The sequence below is a fragment of the Stegodyphus dumicola genome, chromosome 3, assembly GCF_044657685.1.
Source record: "Stegodyphus dumicola isolate Sdum_Otavi_A_Nest chromosome 3, ASM4465768v1".
Taxonomy (NCBI): Eukaryota; Metazoa; Arthropoda; class Arachnida; order Araneae; family Eresidae; genus Stegodyphus; species Stegodyphus dumicola.
Window position 1 is genome coordinate 128409698 of NC_140770.1, and position 24225 is coordinate 128433922.

At 34.3% G+C, this 24225-nt stretch overlaps 1 protein-coding gene across 1 annotated transcript in view; it reads left to right on the plus strand.

Moving 5' to 3' along the window:
* Positions 1-24225, plus strand: part of wls (Wnt ligand secretion mediator) — a 101073-nt gene that overhangs the window by 43961 nt on the left and 32887 nt on the right. The window contains exons 6-7 of the mRNA XM_085813306.1: positions 22015-22055; positions 24008-24135. Coding sequence (XP_085669432.1) covers positions 22015-22055; positions 24008-24135 — 169 coding nt within the window. The remainder of the gene's footprint in view (positions 1-22014; positions 22056-24007; positions 24136-24225) is intronic.

Below are 24225 nucleotides of genomic sequence, written 5' to 3' on the forward strand. Positions count from 1 at the left end.
AAAACCGTAGAACTCGTATAAAATCAAAAGATTTAATCTCAAATGTACCAGAATCTTCCCTACACGCTTTTGAAACACTTGGAAAAAGAATAAGACACAACATTGTGCCGAATTGATCATTCAAGAACACAAATTGGTCTAAAACCATTATATGAAAGTGCAAAATTCAAAAGCAATTACAAATAAAGAGCAAAAACAAATATACTTTAAATCGAATTGTCATTTTAACAACACTCAAAAATTGGGTAGTTTCTGATTACGCTATACTAAACTTTTAATACCAAGTAAATGAAAAACGTTTCATGTGGAATTTCTATAAATCTGAGCATTAAACACCTAAAAACTGAAAATCTATTTGAAACAAAAATTGAAAAGCAAACTTAATGAATTCTTAAGATGACCTATTTAACATAAACTAACCAAATTCTGAAGATAACCAAACTGTGTTCCATACATAGGAAAGTAGAATTCAGGCAGAAATTTTTTAGTTCTTGGAAAAAGTATGCGATAAGGTTTAAAGTGTTCAATACCAGAATTAAGTATTTTAACATGTGTTCAAAATGCCCTAGCCTGTAATACTTTGTGTGTCTGTGTGTGGGTGCCAAACATTGGATGCAGTCTGTAAAAATTATTACCAATGAGGAGAGTGATCGTCTGCTCCTAAATGGTGGCATAAGAAACTTCTAAAAGATGCTATCTTATGTAGAATTTTAAAGTGTGAAAACAGAACTGGCTCAAAGTTGAGGAAAAGGAAAAATATTGGTTATAAAATATAACGTTTATTAATATTAAGTCTTCACGTAATTGGGGTACAATATGTCTTTGAAACTAGAAACTCCATTTTTTTCGTAACAGCACGATTTGCCAGTTATTATATTTACAAAATAGTAGAAAGATAGTATAAATAATGATTAAAAGGGAATATAAATAAGATCTTTGTACATATTTACATTAAATTTCTTATACGAGCTTTCTTTAAAGATATAGAAATTCTGAATAGATGTGTTTTATTCTCTAAGAGAATTTTGACTAAGTCACTTCTTCTTGTAAGTGTTCTTACATTGCTGCAAATATACTACTAAGAATGTTAAATGCAGTGCAATGCAAAGCACATCTAAAAGATGAAGCTCTCCCAGATCTCAATACTCTGAACTCTTTTCTGAACTAACAACTACTACTGAGAAACTGATGCTCTTCCCAGTCTAATATAGTTTTCTTCCGACTGCTGAGAAATCTCTAGTGCCTTCCACTTCTTGAAATCACTGGAAGGCATATCAGGGCCAGATACAGTTACAGTTATGTATAAGATCAATGACAGTTATTTGATTACAATACCCATTACAGTTATGCAGGGACATGTCCCAAACTGTTGCCAAGTTTGGCAACTTCTGTTGAATTCTCGCCAAATTTGGTGAAAAAAAGTTATTTGCAGAAACCATCGCTAACTTTGTGATATCTTGCCAATTTAACTCGATAGCCATTTACTCAATATTAAATAAACTTGCCCTTGTATTTCTATTTACTGGCAGAGTATATTGTCTTTCAACCATTTCATGTTACAATATGCAGAAAAATACTTTAATTTCACTAAAATTATTTACATATGTACAAAATTCGTTACTATATTTATCCAATTTTCAATTAATAACATCAACTGAAATTATCATTATTCATCAAAAAATTGTATTAGGAATTGGTAAAAACTTATTTTAAAAATTATTCAATAATATAATAATGATTTGAAGCGATTCAATAACAATGTGGTGATGATAGTATTAATATATGGATACCTTCAGAAAATTTTATATTTACATATTATTTTATATTTATTAGTACATTTTCCAGTCATTTAGAATGTACACTGTGTTTTTCATATTGTGTATTAACTTAATACACTCACTTCCTGAAGTTAAGCACGAAGATGTAAAATGCAAAAAAATCAACAAATACTGCTTTGATTGACACAAAATTCGGCAGGAAAATATCATATATATTTATGCATAAAACAAAATCAGTAATTATATGCAGAAATGAAAACAATATTAAATTTTTGTAAGTTATCAGATAATGACATACTGGAAACTTTAGAATTATGTATAAAGTGAAAATAAACAGCATAAAATGAAAAAAAGGACATTAATAGGGTATGTGATCCCCCCCTCATCTGTTTACAAAGTTTACACCTTGTGGCCATGCTTTCAATTAGGTGGTCCGCCACCGCAGAATTAAGCAAGCACCATTCTTCTTTTAGAGCAGTTTCCAGCTCAATAAGAGTGGCTGGAGGTGGAAAACTTGAAGATATAGCACAGCCGAGAACATCACAAAGTTTTTAATGGGATTAAGGTTGGGCGAATATGCTGGCCACGCCATACACGCAATCCCTTCATTCTCCAGGTAGTGATCAACGATGTCAGCTCTATGGGGGCATGCGTTATTGTCCATTAAAACAGTAGGGCCAACTGCTGCAGCGTACAATCTCACAATGGGTTCTAGGACTTCATCTCGATATCGGACAGCCGTCAAAGAACTCCGTTTAAAGTATGGAGGTAGGAAGTAAGATGCAGTGGCCCTAAGCAATTTCCCCTATACCCTGCTCTGAAGCACTGGGTATGTGGTGACAAAAACATTGGGTAATTTACCATTAAGTTCAATGGGTTTTGATGCGATTGGATGTAAATATTTTGTAATTATGTCGTTAATATGCATATAGATGTATATAGACTGCTCAAAACAATTAAAGGATATTGCGGTTTTAGGTGGATCTTGTGGCTGGGAAACTTTTTAGCTGATTGATACATGGTCGACAGACGTAGTAGGTTATATGAGAATAAATTACACATGTTTGGCAGAAAAAAAATGCATTTTATTGCGCATTTGTGTACAAAAAGAAAAAAACACAATTTGTGCATATGAGAAAAAAAGAATAAGAAAAGGTGTTTTCTTCAAAGGAAATCATTTTCAGTAGGGGACATGGTTTCCACGGACGGCCTGCAACGTTGAACACCTTTGAGGCATGGAGTCAATGAGGCTATTAATCACAAGTTAGGGTATTCTGTCCCACTCTTCCAGAAGAGCTCTTTCCAGTTTTTGGAAAGTTTGTGAGGTTGGTTGGCAGCCAGCAACTCGTCTTCCTAGAGCGTCCCAAATGTGCTCTATTGGATTCATGTCTGGAGAACACGCTGGCCATTCCATTCGTACGATTCCTTCCTCGAAAAGGAAATCCTCCACCAGGTTAGCACAATGTGGCCTGCAGTTATCGTCCATTAAAATGAAGTCATCTCCGATTGCTGCAGCGTAAGGGACTACAATAGGTCTGAGGATCTCATCCCTATATCGGCGACCAGTCAGAGTGTTGGAAAATATAGCTTTTTTTTAAACCTTTTACTGCATCATCTCTCCTCCTTGAAATGTTTATTTAGTTTAGTCCTTATTTTAATGTAATATAGTAGTTACTTCTACTTCTTTTTCTTGCTGCCACTGTTTGCGTTGAGAACGGACTGTTTCAACCTAATTGAGATGCAAAAACGAAACATGATGTTACGTCATCTGAAAAGCCGATTCGTGCCGATAGCTGATTGGTTGCCGTGAGATGACGTCATTCCTACTTCTATAAGTATCTCGCGTCGCTCTGGCTCACCCCTTCTAGTTCCTGCTTTCCCGGCACTTGAGTGAGCGGTTTCCAGGCCCTTCAGAAGAATGCATGCAGTCCGGTGATTAAAGTGCATTGGTTCCGGTTTGCGTGATGATGGTTCCAGAATAAAGTTCTTTGGTTCCAGAGGCTACCATGTGACTGCCGTGGGCGGCATCCATGTTCTTCAATAAAGGTGGCAATTAAAAATACGTGAGCGGCAACTCCTTGTGCAAACGGGGTTAGGCCTGTTTTAAGTGCTTTCAAGAACTTCATTTAAATTTTCAGGTGTTTTTCTTGACCATTGATTATGGACTTATTAAATGTGTAGCCAGCTTTATTTTTAGGCCGCATAATTACTGTTTAGGACATTTTTGTTTGTATAGAATGCCAGTGTTTTGGAGACCAGGTAAAAATATTGTTTGATGAATGATGATTATATTGTATTTTTCCTAAGACTCTGATATTGTCGACATTTATTTTCTGTGTTTTTATTCTTTATTATATTGTTAATAAATTGGTTAAGTTCAAAATCTTTTATTGTCTTCAATGTCTGCACAACATATCTCGGGGAGCTTTTATTGCTACTACTGCTAAATGTTTAATTTCTTTAAACTTTAAACCTTGCTTTAGCATCATTTTGGTTATGGGCCACCAGCTCCTGAGTTATTTTTAGTGCAGACTTTTGAAGTTTAAAGTTAGTTTAGGACTTAAGAGATTGGGGGCGATTTTTGTTAAAATTCAAATATGGCTACTGTTAGTGTCATGCATAATATTGCTAAACTTGATGCATGTAATTATTTTACATGGTCCAAAGATATGAAGTTTGTCTTGAATGAAAAAAATGCATGGCTTTTGGTCAAAGGAATTGAAAAATGTCCTGATTTAGATGATGTTAAGGGTATTACAAAAGAAATTATTGCCGACTATCAAAATAGAAGTCGATTGGCATTATCGTTAATTTATATGAATGTAAACCCTGAATATAGCAGAGTTGCCAACTCTCCCGATTTAGGCGGGAGACTCCCGATTTTCGACCGCTCTCCTGCCAACCCGATTTACAATATATTTCTCCCGACTTTTTCTTATTCTTAATATTTCTCACGATTTTTATGGAACTTGGCTTAATACTTCGTTATATGAACCAAAAAAAAAAAAAAAAAAAAAAAAAAAAAATGTGATTTTGGACGTCTGAACGCTGAATTTTCTCTAGATTATATCTAAAATGAAACCTTGCGAATCAGATGAGAATTTCTGCTTTGTGATTGACAGCATACGTATCCAGAAACGTCGTTCTCCAGTTCTCCAATGGGCATCGAGCTCCACTGCGTGTCATCTGGCATATATTAGCCAATGAGCATAAAGCAAGCTCAAGGCAGTTGGCCGTTCTTTCGCTATTTCGTTCATTTTGTCCTGAGTTGTGCGAGTACACGTGCTTTTAGGAAATAGTTTTAGAAATTATCGTCTTTTGATATGTCTGCGAGAAAGGTGAAATACTCGTGCACGTTTCAAAAATCGTACACAGTTGACTTTCCTTCCATTATTTCTTCAAGGAAATGTAATAAATTTGCGATGTGTACCATCTGCCGTTGCGATTTTTCGATTTCGCTTGGTGGAAGGGCAGATGTTCTCAAACATGTGCGTACACATAAACACAAGGACAACATGAGTTGTTTTGAAAAAACGAAAAATTAAATTTTTCTTCGGAAACAAAAGACCAAAAAGTGATTAATGCAGAATGTCTGTTCTCTGCCTTTTTACTGGAGCACAACCTGCCGCTGAATGCATCGGATCACGCTGCAGCTTTATTTAGAAAAATGTTTCCCGATAGTGAAATCGCTAAGAAATACTCAAGTGCAAGGACCAAAACAGGTGCAATTGTTAAAGAAATGGGTTTGAAAAATAAATCTTCAGTTATTGATTGCATTAAAACAGCTCCGTTCTGCCTCTCTACGGATGGAAGCAATAATACCAATTCAAAACTGTATCCAATTGTTGTTTCTTTTTTTAATCCAGAGTTTTCAGAAATTGAGTGCAGTTTACTTTCTGTCCCCACTTTAGAAGGACATTTGACAGGCTTTAATATAGCACAGCTAATTATTAAAATTTAAAAGAAAATGCAGAGTCTCTCAATAATTGCTTAGCACTTGGTGCCGATAATGCACCAGTAATGGTAGGCTTGATGACTGGTGTTGCAGGCATTTTAAGAAAGGCAAATTCAGATTTGCAGATTATGAGGTGCACCTGTCACCTCTTAAATTTAGCAGCTGAAAAAAGGGCAGCTTCTTTACCATTAAATGTGGATGAACACATTGTTGATATTTATTATTATCTTGAAAGGAGTTCTAAAAGAAGGAAAAAATTGAAACAGTTCCAGCAGCTGCATAATACTGAAATGAGAAAAATTTTGAAACGTGTGTACACGCTGGTTGTCTTTAAAGAAATGCTTATCTAGAATCCTCGATCAATGGAACCCACTTCTTGCATTTTTTAAAGAAGTAAATGCTTCGAGAGTTAAGATAAAAGGCTCTATTGAAAGTTATAAGTACCTAAAGTAAATGAAGATGTAGTTACTACTTCCATTGTTAAAAATGGGTTTGAGAAAAATAAAGTAATTTCTGCATCATTCAGCAATTCAACTGGCAGTTCTCAAAATAATACTGCAAAATATAAGCGTAAAGCTGATACAAATTTCTCTCAAAATAAAAAAAAATTGCTCAACACACGAAACATTTTCCGATTACTGAAGGTTTATCTTGTGAAGAACGAATATTTATGTTTTTTTCTTCGGACCTTAACAAAGCTTTTTGCTTTTTTTTACAATTCATTTTGCCAGCATTCGATGTTCTGAACACAATTCTACAAAGCAGAATTCCATTAATTCATGTTTTGCAATCAATGATTTATGATCTGTTTAAAGACATTTTATCAAAGTTTGTAAAACCAGTCTCTGTTTTGTCTTGTAATTCTATCGGGTTGGAGGGAAAGTTCTGTCCTATTTCAAATAGGCAGGTGATTTTTCTTGTAAATAAAAAAAACATTTGGCTAGTGAGTCAATCGGATTTTTTTTTTTGTTTTTTTAGCTGCTGTATAATATAAAAGGTGCCCTTTTTTACCGTTCATCATTTACTTGTAATATTTAAAGGGAAAAACATGTCCGTAGATAAAGTGCATTTACGACACTGCATTTTATATGAATTCCAAAAAGGAAGCAACGCATCTGTTGCATGTAAAAATTTATGTGCGGTATTTGGAAAAGATATTGTAAATGTTCGTACTTGTCAAAGATGGTTTAGCAAATTTCGTTCCGGGGACCTGAGCCTCAAAGAAAGTGTTCGATCTGGACGACCATCCAAGATCGATAATGATGTTTTGCGTATGTTTGGTTGAAAAATAATCCACATTTAACAAGTCGAGAAATTGCAGAAGAGTTTGGCATTCATCATACAGCTGTTGGAGATCACATTAAATCTCTTGGGTTTGTGTTAAAGCAAAGTGTTTGGGTTCCACATGAATTAACGGAAAAGAATTTGTCTGATCGTGTAAGAATATGTTCATCACATCTGATTAGACACAATGTGGAGCCGTTTTTGGACAGGCTGGTTACTGGAGATGAAAAGTGGATTCTTTACGAGAATATTAAAAGAAAAAAATCTTTCTGCAAACCAGGAACATCATCAGCAACAGTTCCAAAACCAAGTATCCATCAACGAAAAGTACTGCTTTGTTTGTGGTGGGACAGGAAAGGTCCAGTGTATTACGAGTTGCTGAAACAGGGAAAAAACATCAACGCGGATCTGTACTGCAATCAGCTGGATAAATTGAATGCAGCTATCAAAGAAAAAAGGCCAGCATTAGCGTCCAGAAAAGGAATAATGTTCCATCACGATAATGCTCGCCCGCATACTGCAGTGGTGACACTACAAAAACTGAATGCGTTAGGATGAGAAATCCTTAGTCACCCCCCGTATTCACCTGACATTGCACCCTCTGATTATTACCTGTTCAGATCTCTGCAAAATTATCTAACGGGAAAAAATTTCAAGTCTTTTGAAAGTGTTTCTAAGGCAGTTGCTGACTATTTTAACTCCATGGATGAGAACTTCTACAAAACAGGAATTTACAGGTTACCTGGAAGATGGCAACAGGTTGTAACAAATAACGGAGCATATATAATTGATTAATATTAAACACATATTTTTATAAATGAATTCAAATATTTTCTTTAAAATACGACAGAACTTTCCCTCCAACCCAATATATATGATGTGATTTATGGTGAAACAGAAAATCGGAAGAAAGATGAAGATTTGGTAATAGGAGCTGCAACTACAAAAGTAGTGGAAGAACTTTCAGAAGAAAACAAAAGTAAGTTTTATCTTCATGTTAGAAGTTACTTCTGTCGAGTATGTGATTACACACTACATAAATTTCCAGTCAACGATGAAGTGATTTTGCATGCTAAAGTTGCTGATATTTCTGCTCTAGCAAATGCATCTTTTTCTGATATAAGGTACTTTTTGAACAGATTTCCTGTGTTACTTCGTTTAGTCATGAAAGATGATGATATTGATGTTGCTACTGATATACTTCAGTCACAATTTTGCAGTTTACAATTAGAAAACTTGGATGAAGTTATAAAATCAGCAAGGATTGACACCCAGTGGAGGTTAATTGGAAAATTGAAAGGTGCTGATGGAATTTTAAAATATAGTGAACTAGAATTATGTTGGCCATCTTGACAGTTCCCCATAGTAATGCGGAGTGCGAGAGGATTTTCAGTGTTGTTGCGAAAACGAGAACTAAATTTAGATTTAATATTAGTGATGACACATTAGAAAAACTTTTATTAGCGAAAGCAGGCCTATGTGGCAATTGCTATGAACAAAATTATGAAGTTTCTTTCTTAACGAGAGCAAAATCTGCCACTGTCCATAACATTTGTATGAAAATTGATTAAAGTGCCTTTTTTTTTTTTTTTTTTTTTTTTAAACGATGAAAGTAATAAAAATGTTTTTTATGTCTAAGGTATTTTTGTTTTGCTTGCATTTAAGACTTAATAACTATTTAAAGTTAATTCATTATTAAAAACTATATTTTTATCATTTAAAAAGTCTTTTTAACATTGTGAAAAATCTCCTGATTTCTTAAAAAAATCTCCTGATTTTTGAGTGTCATAGGTTGGCAAGTATATCGTTAATTTATATGAATGTAAACCCTGAATATAGAAATTTGATATGTGAAATTGATGACCCAGTAGTGGCATGGAATACGCTTGCCAAATACTTCCAGCCAGATTATCAGTCAAGACATATGTCCCTGTTTTCAGAGTTCTTAAATTGCAAAATTAAGCCAAGTGAAAGTATTAGTTTCTTTTCTTCTAGATTAAAATGCGTAACTGAACAGTTAGCTGATATTAATCAGGCTGTAAGAGACGTATATATATGTTTCCAGTTTCTTAGGTTCCTTCCAGATAAATTTGATCAAGTAGTTCAGAATATTTTGAGGTGGCCAGATGAAAAGTTCATTTTTAAATATGTTGAACTTGAAATTCTAGCAGAGGAAACACGTCTTAATTTAAGAGAGATAGATAGGGAAAACTCCAATAAGACTATAGAAGTTCAAAGTACTCACTGTGAACCCAAATTTAAGCAGATTAAAGGGCTCAAGTGTTATAAATATGGCCGTCCAGGTCATATTCAAAAGTACTGTAGAATGAAAGGTAATCTTTCCAGATCACCCTCACCTGCTTCTTTTGTTTCCTCGGCTGTATCTAGTAGTAATAAAACATCTTCTAAGTGTAAGAATAAACCCAAGTTGAGTAAAAGTAAAAATAATTCCCATGCACAGTCCCATTTTATAGCTCAAGCCAATGTTAACAATTTGGAAGAAAATGATGATAGTTGGATTTTTGATACGGCTGCATCTCATCATTTTTGTAAAAATCGTGAATTGTTTGATACTTTTTCTCCTGTGAAAAATGAGAATATGCTAGTAGCTATTGATGGGGTAACTTTTCCAATTCATGGGAAGGGTACTGTTAAAATGAAATTTGGGGATATGGTTATTTTGCTTAAAGATGTGTTATATTCACCTGAACTGAGATGAAATTTAATATCTGGACCTAGGGTGGATATCAATGGAGCAAGATTTTATGGTAAAAATGGGCAAATTAAAGTTACTGATGATGAGAATTCAACTTTGTACAAAGCTAAGTTGATAGGAAGTAACTATCATGTGTTCCTGAAAATAGTCAAAAAGGGGGGCAAATCTGTGAAATTTGAGGCATCCACAGTTCAGCATAATAATAGCGAATTATGGCATGGTTGGTTTGGTCATATAAATTATGATACTATTGTCAGGACTAGTAAGAGACATTCAGTTCGAGGTCTTCCTGTATTAAAGCACTCACCTAATTTGTTTTGTAAACATTGCCAAATCAATAAGCAAAGACGAATCTCCTATAGACCTTTAGAAGGTATTCAAGTAAAGAGACCGCTTGAAAGGGTTTTCTCTGATGTATGGGGACCTATTAACATTCCAGGTAGGAATGATGAACGTTATTTCGTTTCCTTTATTGACGAATGTTCTCGTTACGTGGTAGTGTACCCCATTGTGGAGAAAAGTCAGGTGTTTGAAGTATTTGAAAGGCATATAGCACGTGCGGAAAGATCTTTGAACCTTAGATTGAAATACTTTAGGACTGACAATGGGCGAGAATATGATAATGATCAATTCAGGTCATATTGTAATAAAAATGGTGTAAAGCACGAATTTACAGATGTCTACACTCCAGAACAGAATGGAGTTTGTGAGAGATTTAATCAGACAGCTCTCAATAATGTACGTGCGATCTTACACAATAGTGGAATGAGTTCCGAATTTTGGTCAGATGCAGTAATGTATTTTGCATATTCATTTAATAGAATCTGTCATAAGGGCCAAGATAGAACCCCATTCGAATTATACACTAAGCGGAAACCATCAGTACATCATCTTAAGGCATTTGGAACGATTGCCTATGTGGGAATTCCAAAGGCTAAAAGAAATTCTAAACTTGATCCAAAGGCAACAAAGGGCCGATTGATTGGGTACAGTGTACGAACAAAAGGGTACAAGATTTGGTTGGAAAATGAGCAAAAGGTAGTAGAAACCCTAAATGCTACTTTTAAAGAGTCAATTGGAATGCAGAAAAGTGGCAGTGGAGCTGCACTGGGCACCCTTCCTGATTTGGAATCTGAAGAAAGTGTAGAGTTCCAATCCACTGATATTCCAGTTGGCTATTTTCCTGAAATAGAGGAAAGAACCGATACCAATGTACCTTCTTCTACAATTTTCACTGACACTCAATCTACATTGAGACAAGTAACTTGGCTTTGTAAACCTGTTCCAAGGCCAGACGGCACTCGTACGGATGTGTATTATTTTGAGAGGGGGTGTAATCAAAGACTACGATCACCAAATGATGTAGAAAGGTATTGCACTGAACATAATATTCAGTATGATCCTACCTTGTTTGATTTCAAGGGAAGCAATACTTATAGTGGTGAAATCGACCCAACTGGTACTCCTTCAACGTCGTATACCCGAGATAGCTGACTACATGTTTCAATTCCAAACACTTATAACCAGGCAATGAAATCTGCAGAAAAGCTTAAATGGATAGAGGCAATGGAAGAAGAAATGGCCAACATGCGAAAGCATAAGGTATGGCATCTTGTTCCACTTCCTAAAGACAAGACTCCACTAGGTTGCAGGTGGATTTTCAACATTAAACGTGATGAATTTGGAAACATTGTTCGTTTTAAAGCTCGTTTAGTGGCTCAGGGTTATCGGCAAATTAAATACGATACCTATGATAAAACCTACTCTCCTGTAGTCAACTTTTCAGTAATAAGGCTCTTTTTCTCCCTTTTAGTTGCACACCTTGGATGGGCAAATATACAATGTGACGTGAAAAGTGCTTATCTCTATGCTCCTTTATCAGAGGAAATTTACATGTCCCAACCTCAGGGTTTTGTGGAGCGAGATAAAGAAACTTTTGTGTGTCGCTTAGATAGAGCCTTGTATGGTTTGCATCAGAGTGGATGATTATGGTACTACGAGTTGGATAGAACACTATGTAACCTAGGGTTTATCAAGTTTTAGTGGTGTAATTGTGTCTATCGTTTTAAAGATTTTGTCATTCTGTTGGTTTATGTTGATGATATAGTTGTGTTTGGGAAAAGTGAAGTTCAGGCCAAAAGGATATTAAAAGTCCTGAGTTCACATTTTGATTTGAAAATTTTAGGTAAAACAAGAAAGCTTCTGGGTGTGGAATTTGAATATGAGAACAATAGTGTTTTAATTCATCAGCAATTATATATAGAAGACATAGTTGATCGATTTAAGTCTTTTAAAATACAAATTACTTCCCTTCCAATAGTTAAAGGTGTGAAATACTCAAAGTCTCAAAGTCCCAGTACACAAGAAGAAACGACTGAAATGATGAATTATCCTTATAGAAATGTTTTGGGATGTCTCTCGTTTCTTTGCAATCGTACTCGTCCGGATATAGCTTATGCTGTTAATATATTTTCTCAGTTCCAAAGCAATCCTGGTAAGTTTCACTGGGAAGGATTACTTAAACTATTAGGGTACGTTTCCAATACCAGACAGCACAAACTCAAACTGGTATGCAAGGAACTGAAGCTCAATATATATTCAGATTCGGATTTTGCTTCAAGCAGGGATGATATGGTCTATTGGTGGACAAATAGCTTTGTTGGGAGAATCACCTGTATCTTGACGTACATTTAAAGAAAGGGGAGTGAGTTTATCTACTATGGAGGCTGAATTTATCTCCATCACTGAATCAGCAAAAGAATTAGTTTGGTTTAAAAACATTTTGGATGAATGCATTCAGTTTAAAATTGCAAGTAACTATGTTTCGAGGCCAATATTGTTTGCTGATAATATGGCTGCTATATGTTTTACAATATCACCCATTGAAAACTCGAGGACAAAACATATAGATGTGAAACTATTTTTCATTCGTGATCTATTGAACAGGGAAATTTTTGTTTTAAAATATGTCCCAAGTAAAGGTAATCTGGCTGATCCCATGACAAAACCGCTGACTAAGCATAACCTGATAAGATTTTGTGGAACAATTTTCTTATGAAATTTGTTTTTGTGTGTATTTAAATTAAGAGTTTTGTTTATTTGAAACTAATATGTTATAAGTTATATATGATGGATATTAGGTAAATGTAAAATTGTATAGTGTAGAATGTTGTATGAGTGACCAGGGTCCTGGGTAAAAGTATTGAGTGTGTGATCATGTATATGTCTTTGTATTGTTCTCTAACATGTTGGACTTTCTTGCTGCGGTAAAATTTTTTAATAATGGGATAAGATTTTCCCAAAGAAAAATTTTCTTAAAAATTTCTGAATGAAATTGTGATATTTATTTATTCTTGTTTTGAATTTTGTAAAGATACTGGCATTCGGTTTTTATTTCAGGTCGGAGATGATGATGTGGGGGGCATTTGTTGGAAAATATAGCTTATTTTTAAACCTTTTACTGCATCATCTCTCCTCCTTGAAATGTTTATTTAGTTTAGTCCTTATTTTAATGTAATATAGTAGTTACTTCTACTTCTTTTTCTTGCTGCCACTGTTTGCGTTGAGAACGGACTGTTTCAACCTAATTAAGATGCAAAAACGAAACATGATGTTACGTCATCTGAAAAGCCGATTCGTGCCGATAGCTGATTGGTTGCCGTGAGATGACGTCATTCCTACTTCTGCTATAAGTATCTTGCGTCGCTCTGGCTCACCCCTTCTAGTTCCTGCTTTCCCGGCACTTGAGTGAGCGGTTTCCAGGCCCTTCAGAAGAATGCATGCAGTCCGGTGATTAAAGTGCATTGGTTCCGGTTTGCGTGATGATGGTTCCAGAATAAAGTTCTTTGGTTCCAGAGGCTACCATGTGACTGCCGTGGGCGGCATCCATGTTCTTCAATAAAGGTGGCAATTAAAAATACGTGAGCGGCGACTCCTTGTGCAAACGGGGTTAGGCCTGTTTTAAGTGCTTTCAAGAACTTCATTTAAATTTTCAGGTGTTTTTCTTGACCATTGATTATGGACTTATTAAATGTGTAGCCAGCTTTATTTTTAGGCCGCATAATTACTGTTTAGGACATTTTTGTTTGTATAGAATGCCAGTGTTTTGGAGACCAGGTAAAAATATTGTTTGATGAATGATGATTATATTGTATTTTTCCTAAGACTCTGATATTGTCGACATTTATTTTCTGTGTTTTTATTCTTTATTATATTGTTAATAAATTGGTTAAGTTCAAAATCTTTTATTGTCTTCAATGTCTGCACAACATATCTCGGGGAGCTTTTATTTCTACTACTGCTAAATGTTTAATTTCTTTAAACTTTAAACCTTGCTTTAGCATCATTTTGGTTATGGGCCACCAGCTCCTGAGTTATTTTTACATAAACTAACCAAATTCTGAAGATAACCAAACTGTGTTCCATACATAGGAAAGTAGAATTCAGGCAGAAATTTTTTAGTTCTTGGAAAACGTATGCGATAAGGTTTAAAGTGTTCAATACCAGAATTAAGTATTTTAACATGTGTTCAAAATGCCCTAGCCTGTAATACTTTGTGTGTCTGTGTGTGGCTGCCAAACATTGGATGCAGTCTGTAAAAATTATTACCAATGAGGAGAGTGATCGTCTGCTCCTAAATGGTGGCATAAGAAACTTCTAAAAGATGCTATCTTATGTAGAATTTTAAAGTGTGAAAACAGAACTGGCTCAAAGTTGAGGAAAAGGAAAAATATTGGTTATAAAATATAACGTTTATTAATATTAAGTCTTCACGTAATTGGGGTACAATATGTCTTTGAAACTAGAAACTCCATTTTTTTCGTAACAGCACGATTTGCCAGTTATTATATTTACAAAATAGTAGAAAGATAGTATAAATAATGATTAAAAGGGAATATAAATAAGATCTTTGTACATATTTACATTAAATTTCTTATACGAGCTTTCTTTAAAGATATAGAAATTCTGAATAGATGTGTTTTATTCTCTAAGAGAATTTTGACTAAGTCACTTCTTCTTGTAAGTGTTCTTACATTGCTGCAAATATACTACTAAGAATGTTAAATGCAGTGCAATGCAAAGCACATCTAAAAGATGAAGCTCTCCCAGATCTCAATACTCTGAACTCTTTTCTGAACTAACAACTACTACTGAGAAACTGATGCTCTTCCCAGTCTAATATAGTTTTCTTCCGACTGCTGAGAAATCTCTAGTGCCTTCCACTTCTTGAAATCACTGGAAGGCATATCAGGGCCAGATACAGTTACAGTTATGTATAAGATCAATGACAGTTATTTGATTACAATACCCATTACAGTTATGCAGGGACATGTCCCAAACTGTTGCCAAGTTTGGCAACTTCTGTTGAATTCTCGCCAAATTTGGTGAAAAAAAGTTATTTGCAGAAACCATCGCTAACTTTGTGATATCTTGCCAATTTAACTCGATAGCCATTTACTCAATATTAAATAAACTTGCCCTTGTATTTCTATTTACTGGCAGAGTATATTGTCTTTCAACCATTTCATGTTACAATATGCAGAAAAATACCTTAATTTCACTAAAATTATTTACATATGTACAAAATTCGTTACTATATTTATCCAATTTTCAATTAATAACATCAACTGAAATTATCATTATTCATCAAAAAATTGTATTAGGAATTGGTAAAAACTTATTTTAAAAATTATTCAACAATATAATAATGATGTGAAGCGATTCAATAACAATGTGGTATTAATATATGGATACCTTCAGAAAATTTTATATTTACATATTATTTTATATTTATTAGTACATTTTCCAGTCATTTAGAATCATTTAGAATGTACACTGTGTTTTTCATATTGTGTATTAACTTAATACACTCACTTCCTGAAGTTAAGCACGAAGATGTAAAATGCAAAAAAATCAACAAATACTGCTTTGATTGACACAAAATTCGGCAGGAAAGTATCATATATATTTATGCATAAAACAAAATCAGTAATTATATGCAGAAATGAAAACAATATTAATTTTTGTAAGTTATCAGATAATGACATACTGGAAACTTTAGAATTATGTATAAAGTGAAAATAAACAGCATGAAATGAAAAAAAGGACATTTATAGGGTATGTGATCCCCCCCTCATCTGTTTACAAAGTTTACACCTTGTGGCCATGCTTTCAATTAGGTGGTCAGCCACTGCAGAATTAAGCAAGCACCATTCTTCTTTTAGAGCAGTTTCCAGCTCAATAAGAGTGGCTGGAGGTGGAAAACTTGAAGATATAGCACAGCCGAGAGCATCACAAAGTTTTTAATGGGATTAAGGTCGGGCGAATATGCTGGCCACGCCATACACGCAATCCCTTCATTCTCCAGGTAGTCATCGACGATGTCAGCTCTATGGGGGCATGCGTTATTGTCCATTAAAACAGTAGGGCCAACTGCTGCAGCGTACAATCTCACAATGGGTTCTAGGACTTCATCTCGATATCGGACAGCCGTCAAAGAACTCCGTTTAAAGTATGGAGGTAGGAAGTAAGATGCAGTGGCCCTAAGCAATTTCCCCTATACCCTGCTCTGAAGCACTGGGTATGTGGTGACAAAAACATTGGGTAATTTACCATTAAGTTCAATGGGTTTTGATGCGATTGGATGTAAATATTTTGTAATTATGTCGTTAATATGCATATAGATGTATATAGACTGCTCAAAACAATTAAAGGATATTGCGGTTTTAGGTGGATCTTGTGGCTGGGAAACTTTTTAGCTGATTGATACATGGTCGACAAACGTAGTAGGTTATATGAGAATAAATTACACATGTTTGGCAGAAAAAAAATGCATTTTATTGCGCATTTGTGTACAAAAAGAAAAAAACACAATTTGTGCATATGAGAAAAAAAGAATAAGAAAAGGTGTTTTCTTCAAAGGAAATCATTTTCAGTAGGGGATATGGTTTCCACGGACGGCCAGCAACGTTGAACACCTTTGAGGCATGGAGTCAATGAGGCTATTAATCACAAGTTAGGGTATTCTGTCCCACTCTTCCAGAAGAGCTCTTTCCAGTTTTTGGAAAGTTTGTGAGGTTGGTTGGCAGCCAGCAACTCGTCTTCCTAGAGCGTCCCAAATGTGCTCTATTGGATTCATGTCTGGAGAACACGCTGGCCATTCCATTCGTACGATTCCTTCCTCGAAAAGGAAATCCTCCACCAGGTTAGCACAATGTGGCCTGCAGTTATCGTCCATTAAAATGAAGTCATCTCCGATTGCTGCAGCGTAAGGGACTACAATAGGTCTGAGGATCTCATCCCTATATCGGCGACCAGTCAGAGTGTTGGAAAATATAGCTTTTTTTTAAACCTTTTACTGCATCATCTCTCCTCCTTGAAATGTTTATTTAGTTTAGTCCTTATTTTAATGTAATATAGTAGTTACTTCTACTTCTTTTTCTTGCTGCCACTGTTTGCGTTGAGAACGGACTGTTTCAACCTAATTGAGATGCAAAAACGAAACATGATGTTACGTCATCTGAAAAGCCGATTCGTGCCGATAGCTGATTGGTTGCCGTGAGATGACGTCATTCCTACTTCTATAAGTATCTCGCGTCGCTCTGGCTCACCCCTTCTAGTTCCTGCTTTCCCGGCACTTGAGTGAGCGGTTTCCAGGCCCTTCAGAAGAATGCATGCAGTCCGGTGATTAAAGTGCATTGGTTCCGGTTTGCGTGATGATGGTTCCAGAATAAAGTTCTTTGGTTCCAGAGGCTACCATGTGACTGCCGTGGGCGGCATCCATGTTCTTCAATAAAGGTGGCAATTAAAAATACGTGAGCGGCGACTCTTTGTGCAAACGGGGTTAGGCCTGTTTTAAGTGCTTTCAAGAACTTCATTTAAATTTTCAGGTGTTTTTCTTGACCATTGATTATGGACTTATTAAATGTGTAGCCAGCTTTATTTTTAGGCCGCATAATTACTGTTTAGGACATTTTTGTTTGTATAGAATGCCAGTGTTTTGGAGACCAGGTAAAAATATTGTTTGATGAATGATGATTATATTATATTTTTCCTAAGACTCTGATATTGTCGACATTTATTTTCTGTGTTTTTATTCTTTATTATATTGTTAATAAATTGGTTAAGTTCAAAATCTTTTATTGTCTTCAATGTCTGCACGACATATCTCAGGGAGCTTTTATTGCTACTACTGCTAAATGTTTAATTTCTTTAAACTTTAAACCTTGCTTTAGCATCACAGAGGTCCATCTCGAATGATGTAAGAGGTCTATGCGCCCGTCAATGGAGATGCCACCATACATTAACACTCGCCCACCGCCAAATCTGACACTTTCGTGCACGAACGCAGGATTATTCCTACTGCCACGGTCCCTTCAGATGAAAATACGCCTATTATCAGGATGAACAGAAAAACGGGACTCGTCAGAAAAAAAGAACATTGCTCCATTTATTTCTCTTCCAGTTCACATGCTCTGTTGCCCTCTCCCTGCGATCGCGGCGTTGCCTTGATGTTAGTCTAACACATACCATCGGTCGGCGAGCATACAGACCTACACCATGGAGCCGGTTTTGGACAGTCTGAGTTGAAACCGTGGTGCCAGTAGCCGAGCACAGGTGTTATTGGAAAAGAGTAGCATTCATATTTCGGTGTCTCCGAGCCATTAACACTAAATAACAATCTTCATTGGGCGTTGTTGCCCGTCTACGACCTTGCCCTGGTCTTCAGCTTGCACTTCCAGTTTCCAAAAAACGGTTCCAGATCTTGGAAATCACACTTTGTGACACTCCAATGGCTTGCGCTACTTCGGCTTGAGTTTGGCCACCTTCTAATCTACCAACAACTCTCCAAGCTTCTGAATCGGTTAAATGACTTCGCTGAGACATCGTACTCATTGAAACAAAGCAGTCACTGAATGCCGATCATCCTTGTCTTCATTGTCTTTTATTCAGTTGAAAGTCAAATTTCATTCGCTGCCTCTGAAGCGACGTTTTTGACGTCGAACTCAAAATTAGCATACTCCTCAGTTTGAAAACCAGAAAAATTTGCATTTGTGATTCTCTTCTTCAATTTTCGGCAAAAAAAAAATTCGCTTAGATCTTTATTTTACATAAAACTTACAATATCCTTTAATTGTTTTGAGCAGTGTATTTTCTTTTTCTACAGTACTTCAGAGTCCTAAGTATATGAAAAGAATAGATTTTTAAACAACATTTCATTCTGAACGAAATTAAATGCTATACTTTTCACAGAACAGTTTGCTCAGAACGATTTAATTTGAATGAAATAGTTTCACAAATTTTCGTTAATTACATTAGAAAACAAATTTAAGGTAATTCAGTTAAGGATTACAAAAATTAAGATCAAAGTTTATTGTATTATTAATATTAAAATTATCCATTATTTCTTTTCTATTTATAGAGCTTCTTCCTACTTTATACTTTCTCAAATATGACAGGATTTTTTAGCTTCTTAAGCATCTTTTAAATTGAAAAATATAAGTCAATTTAAAAGTAATGCTCTATTCGGTCCATTTCAAGTTAGAGCACCTTTTATTTTAATAGTGAAATGCTGTAAATAGTACTTAACTTTCTCTAAATATTTCTGAGAGGGAATAAAATAAGGATTTTTTTTTAAATATTATTTAAACCTGTAACTGAGTTATTAGATAATGTAAGGGGGATAATTCTTTTAACTTATCAGATTTTTTACACTTAATTTCAACAATGCATATTCCAAAACTCTTCTTTATTACTTAAGTACGCATCTCATAGAATTTGCTTTACGATACCTTTTAACAGATTGCTTTCCAGTCTGAAAAATTCTTGCTTAAATAGTTTTATAATGTATTTGTCAACAGGATTTCAATTTATGTTTACAATTCAATGCTAAGTTTATTATATATTTAGATAATATTTATAATCATTATAAATTTAGATACATTTTTAATAATTAAATTTCTTCACAGTAACTTTCACTAGTTTATGAATGAATAAATCCTTCATTTCAAATTCATTTATAAATAATTTAATAAATATTTATGTATTTTATTAAAGGCAGATACATGCTTTTTGAAAGTATATGCATAAATATCCATACATATTTCATATTTTTCGTTTCAGGCATGTGCAACTGTGCATTCACTATATTTTTCGAGTAAAGTAATTTACAGTAATTTAACATATACCTGAAAGTTTTACATAAGAAATATGTATAAATATAATTTGAATGAAAATTATATGCATTATTTTTAATACCCACTCAAAAGTAAGTTTTTCTTCAAAATTCCTCCACGATGGCATCTCTCCCTTTATGCAGATAGCCCTTGCATGCCTTACTCTATTTAATAAAAACTTAACCTGACCTATGTGACTAATTACAAATATTTTAACATGCATAATTTTATGTTTACATTTAGCCATCAAATTTCAAACTTTTGACTTAAAACACGTTTTAGGACACATTCATCATAAATTCAAATCTTCTAGTAAATATATTTTGACAGAGCACTCAATACCTCTTTTATCGATTTTACACAGTTTAATAATTCTCTGATAATATAATAAATAATAATAGCTAAGTAAAACGAGTAAGCCCAAAGTGATTATTTTTCAGATATATAAAAATAAAATGATGAGTTTAAAATGAGCAACAGTAAAGCCTCTCCTCTAAAAATTTTTAAAAAAGTACATGCTACAATAATATGTAAATGTAAAAAAAAAATTTTTTTAATTTAAATTATTTTGGCGTTTGGAACATAAAATAAAAGTAGCGAATACTCTATCAAGGGTATCGAAAGATGTATACAATTTTAAAGGTACCGTAAGGTATTTTTCATTCTTTAACCATCACATTTTAACTAAAATCTATATTTTTGTAGTTCAACAGCTTAGAATGTTATAAAACAAATTCATAATCAAAATTGCTGTTGTTATTTATCAAAAATAACCAAGATGTGATTTTTGCGTAAATGTCAGTAAACTATACAAATTGCTATTATTATTGCTGCTAGGAATGTTTCTTTCATGCGAAAGTGTCCCGTTTTTCGATTTGTATGGAACTGTCGTGTGTTGAAATACTTTCAGAGCACTGTCAAGTGAGCTTCTGAATGTAAAAAAACACCCCATCTGGTGACCAAAAACAAAACACCCCATCTGGTGATACAAAAAACACCCCATCTGGTGACCGAAGCTAAAGCAGTGCTTCACTTCTAGTGCCAGTTTGACCACTCCTTCCTTTCTTATTTCCATGGTTTAAAGATGTGCAGGTCAGTGTGGTATCCTAATGAAATCCCTGCCCACACCATAATGCTTCCGCCTTGGAATGCATGATATACGGCGATGTTTTGGGACTGATAGCGTGTTCGTTGTTTACGCCATATCCTTATACGCTTGTCATCTGGCTCCAGAGCAAATCTTGATTCATCAGTTAAACATGACATTGCCCCAGTCAGACACATTCCAATTGACATGTTCCCGGCACCACTGTAATCGTGCCCCTCTTGATTGGATGAATAGAGGAACATAAACTCAAGGTACCCGGGTGTACAGTCCACTTATATGTAATCTTCGGCGTACAGTAGCTGCAGATATCGCCTTACCAATGGACACTGTAACTATAGATGTCACACATGTGGAGGTCGCTCTGTGATTCCGCATGGCTACAGTAGCAATATATCGATCTTCCGGGGGGGTTGTAACCCTTGGGCAACCGGCTACGGGTCTTCTGACAACTGTCCGTGTGGTTTGGAATTATTTCCATAAACGCAAAATTACAGAGTGATGAACGCCGAAGAAAAGAGCAACATCTGTGGTTGACTGTCCTGCTTCAATGCACCCCACAGCATGCCAGCGCTCAGAATCTTCCATTCGTCTTCTGGAAGTTGTAGAAACATGTATGTCTTGAAAACAAATTGTACAAATTTTAAACACCTTCTATCAGCACTTACAATCAACTTCTGCAACCCTTCATGAAGCTGGCTTCTTGTAAGACTGCCTTTTTTGCATATTTCTTGACATGAAAGTGCGATTGGCTGTTACCTAACATATTTGGATACTTCCGTCTACCTCTACAGCGAATCTCATCCTCTTCAATTTTGATTGGCTTCCGGAAATTAGCATTTTCCTCTCTGTGCTTAACTTTTAGAAGTGAGTGTATTTCTGTTAAGTCATTCTAATTTTTTATATTAATTGTATTTCCTTATTGACTAATCAAGTTGATTTTCTATTTCCAAGATGTGCCTATTTTAATTTTTATCATATCTGAAATATTTTATTTGCAGAATGCTACTTGGGTTAGGAATAGCTCTTTCTATTTTAAATCGTAAGTGAAATTCGTTTGCTGTATTTCTGTAATTTTTTTTTAGTACCTGCTTATTTATATAAGCCCCATTATTTCAGTGGCATCAGTATATATGGCAAACCATTTCGAAGTGTCTGCCAGTCCAAATCACAAGTGCCCCATCTATGACTGAGTGACAGATACAACTAAATACTGCAGTTTTTAGCCTGAGTTTGATCAGTCATGATAAAACTGCCATTTTTGTGCAGTCCATTAATAAGGGGAATAATATATTTAAAGTTCAGGAGTTACATGGTGAAAGTCCTTAGAAAGGAAATGCATTTGTGTTTTTTAATTTTTACTTAATTGAAGCTTTGCAATAATCTTGATGCTATCTGAATAATGGGGGCTGCAATTATAAGGAAGTATTGTTTTCCTGTACTATTATTAGTATGTCATATTTTTTTAATTAGCATAAATATTTTAATTTTCTTAACATAGCAATTTTTTGGGGTGAAGGAAGACAGCCATTTTGTTTAAGAAATCAAACAAGAGCATATTTAGAATAACCACATTCATTAAATAAAGATGTACATGTTTCTCAGTGTTAATTAAATATTGCAGATAAAGTTCAATAAGCAGGTAATTTTTTTCACCAGGAAAACCTTGGTGAATGTGGTTTTCTATAATGGAAAACTATAGAAAGTTCTCTAATTTTGTAAATATTATTAATATTTTACAAATTTCACGACACGACGGGAGATAAAGTGGATTCAAAAGGTAATAGGAATGATTGAAATATATAGAGTTAGCGTAAACTTAAAAAAAAAAAAAAAAAAAAAAAAAAATGCCAGAACTTTAAGTAAATTTACTTTTCATAAATAATAAGGGGTACTTGCATATTAATGTAACCACCTAGGCTGAATATGGTGATTTTTGACAGATGAAAGGTAAACGTTACTTATCAGGTGTAACCTGGGTGGTTTTAATTTCTTTTTAGAAAGGTTCCTAAACTATAAATATTTATCATAAGAAGATGAACATTATCAACATATGAAAAGAAAACATACATCAGTAATTTAAATTACCAAATTGAAGTATTTAAATAAGAATTGCATGATGCATTAAAAAAATAAAACATACACGTTCTTCTTCATTTAAATTTTTTTTTACTCTGTTCTCCCAAAGTACACAGCTATCCATTTTCGATCAGACAAAATCAGAGAATTCCGGAGATTTGGCTTCATGCAACTTACAGCAACAACAGCTATATAGGAAACATATTTCCTTGTTACTCCCTTTAAAAAATTTTCAGCTAAATCCTGTATTCCTACAGAAATTTTACCAGAGTTTCTTCCATTGCTGGCAAATGCCATAAGCTCATTGTCTTAAAACTAAGTTTTTTTTTTTAAATTTATTGCCTTAATTTTTTTCCTTTTAATCCAAATATTTGTTTTTGTTCCCATGGAATGCAGAGCATGTGCAGCTGTATAAATTCGTTTTATGCATGAGAAAATTTATAAAAAAAATCCATTGTTAGGTAAATTAAAAATCGAGTTTTGATTGTCATTTAGTATTAGTGGTAAGGTTTTAAAAAGTAAGTGATGTGTGTGAAAATAATCATATAAATCTTAACTCAGAAAATCAGTTTGAACTACATTAGCATTGAATATTTCTGTTGTTTATATCAATCTTTTACAGTTTCAAATGATTTTAATGATTGTTCATTTAAAAATATCCTTTAGTGCTATGCAAGCAATTGCTTATTGTTTGCTTTTTTAATATTACTTTCACATTAAATTATATAGTATTATGTAAGAATAAAACTGTGTTTTACTGTGGGGGGAGGAAGAACATGTATTTCTGGAAATTTTGTATTTTAATGTCACAAAGAAAAACAATATTTTTGTGAAAGCTTTTTTTTTTTTTTTTCATTATGTTTGAATTCTTATAGCTTTGGTAGATAATGAGTTCATTATGATATTTTGTTACAGTGCCTCTTGAGTACTTATCTTTGTGGATTGATATGCCCTTTATGATTTTGCTCAGTGACATACGGCAAGGAATATTTTATGCATCTTTACTAAGCTTCTGGCTTGTTTTCTGTGGTGAACATCTTATGGTTAGTCCAAATTTACTGTATAAAATAAATTAAATCACAGTCTATATGTAATTAAATCTGCTTGTTCTCCAATTTTTATTTTCTTAAGTA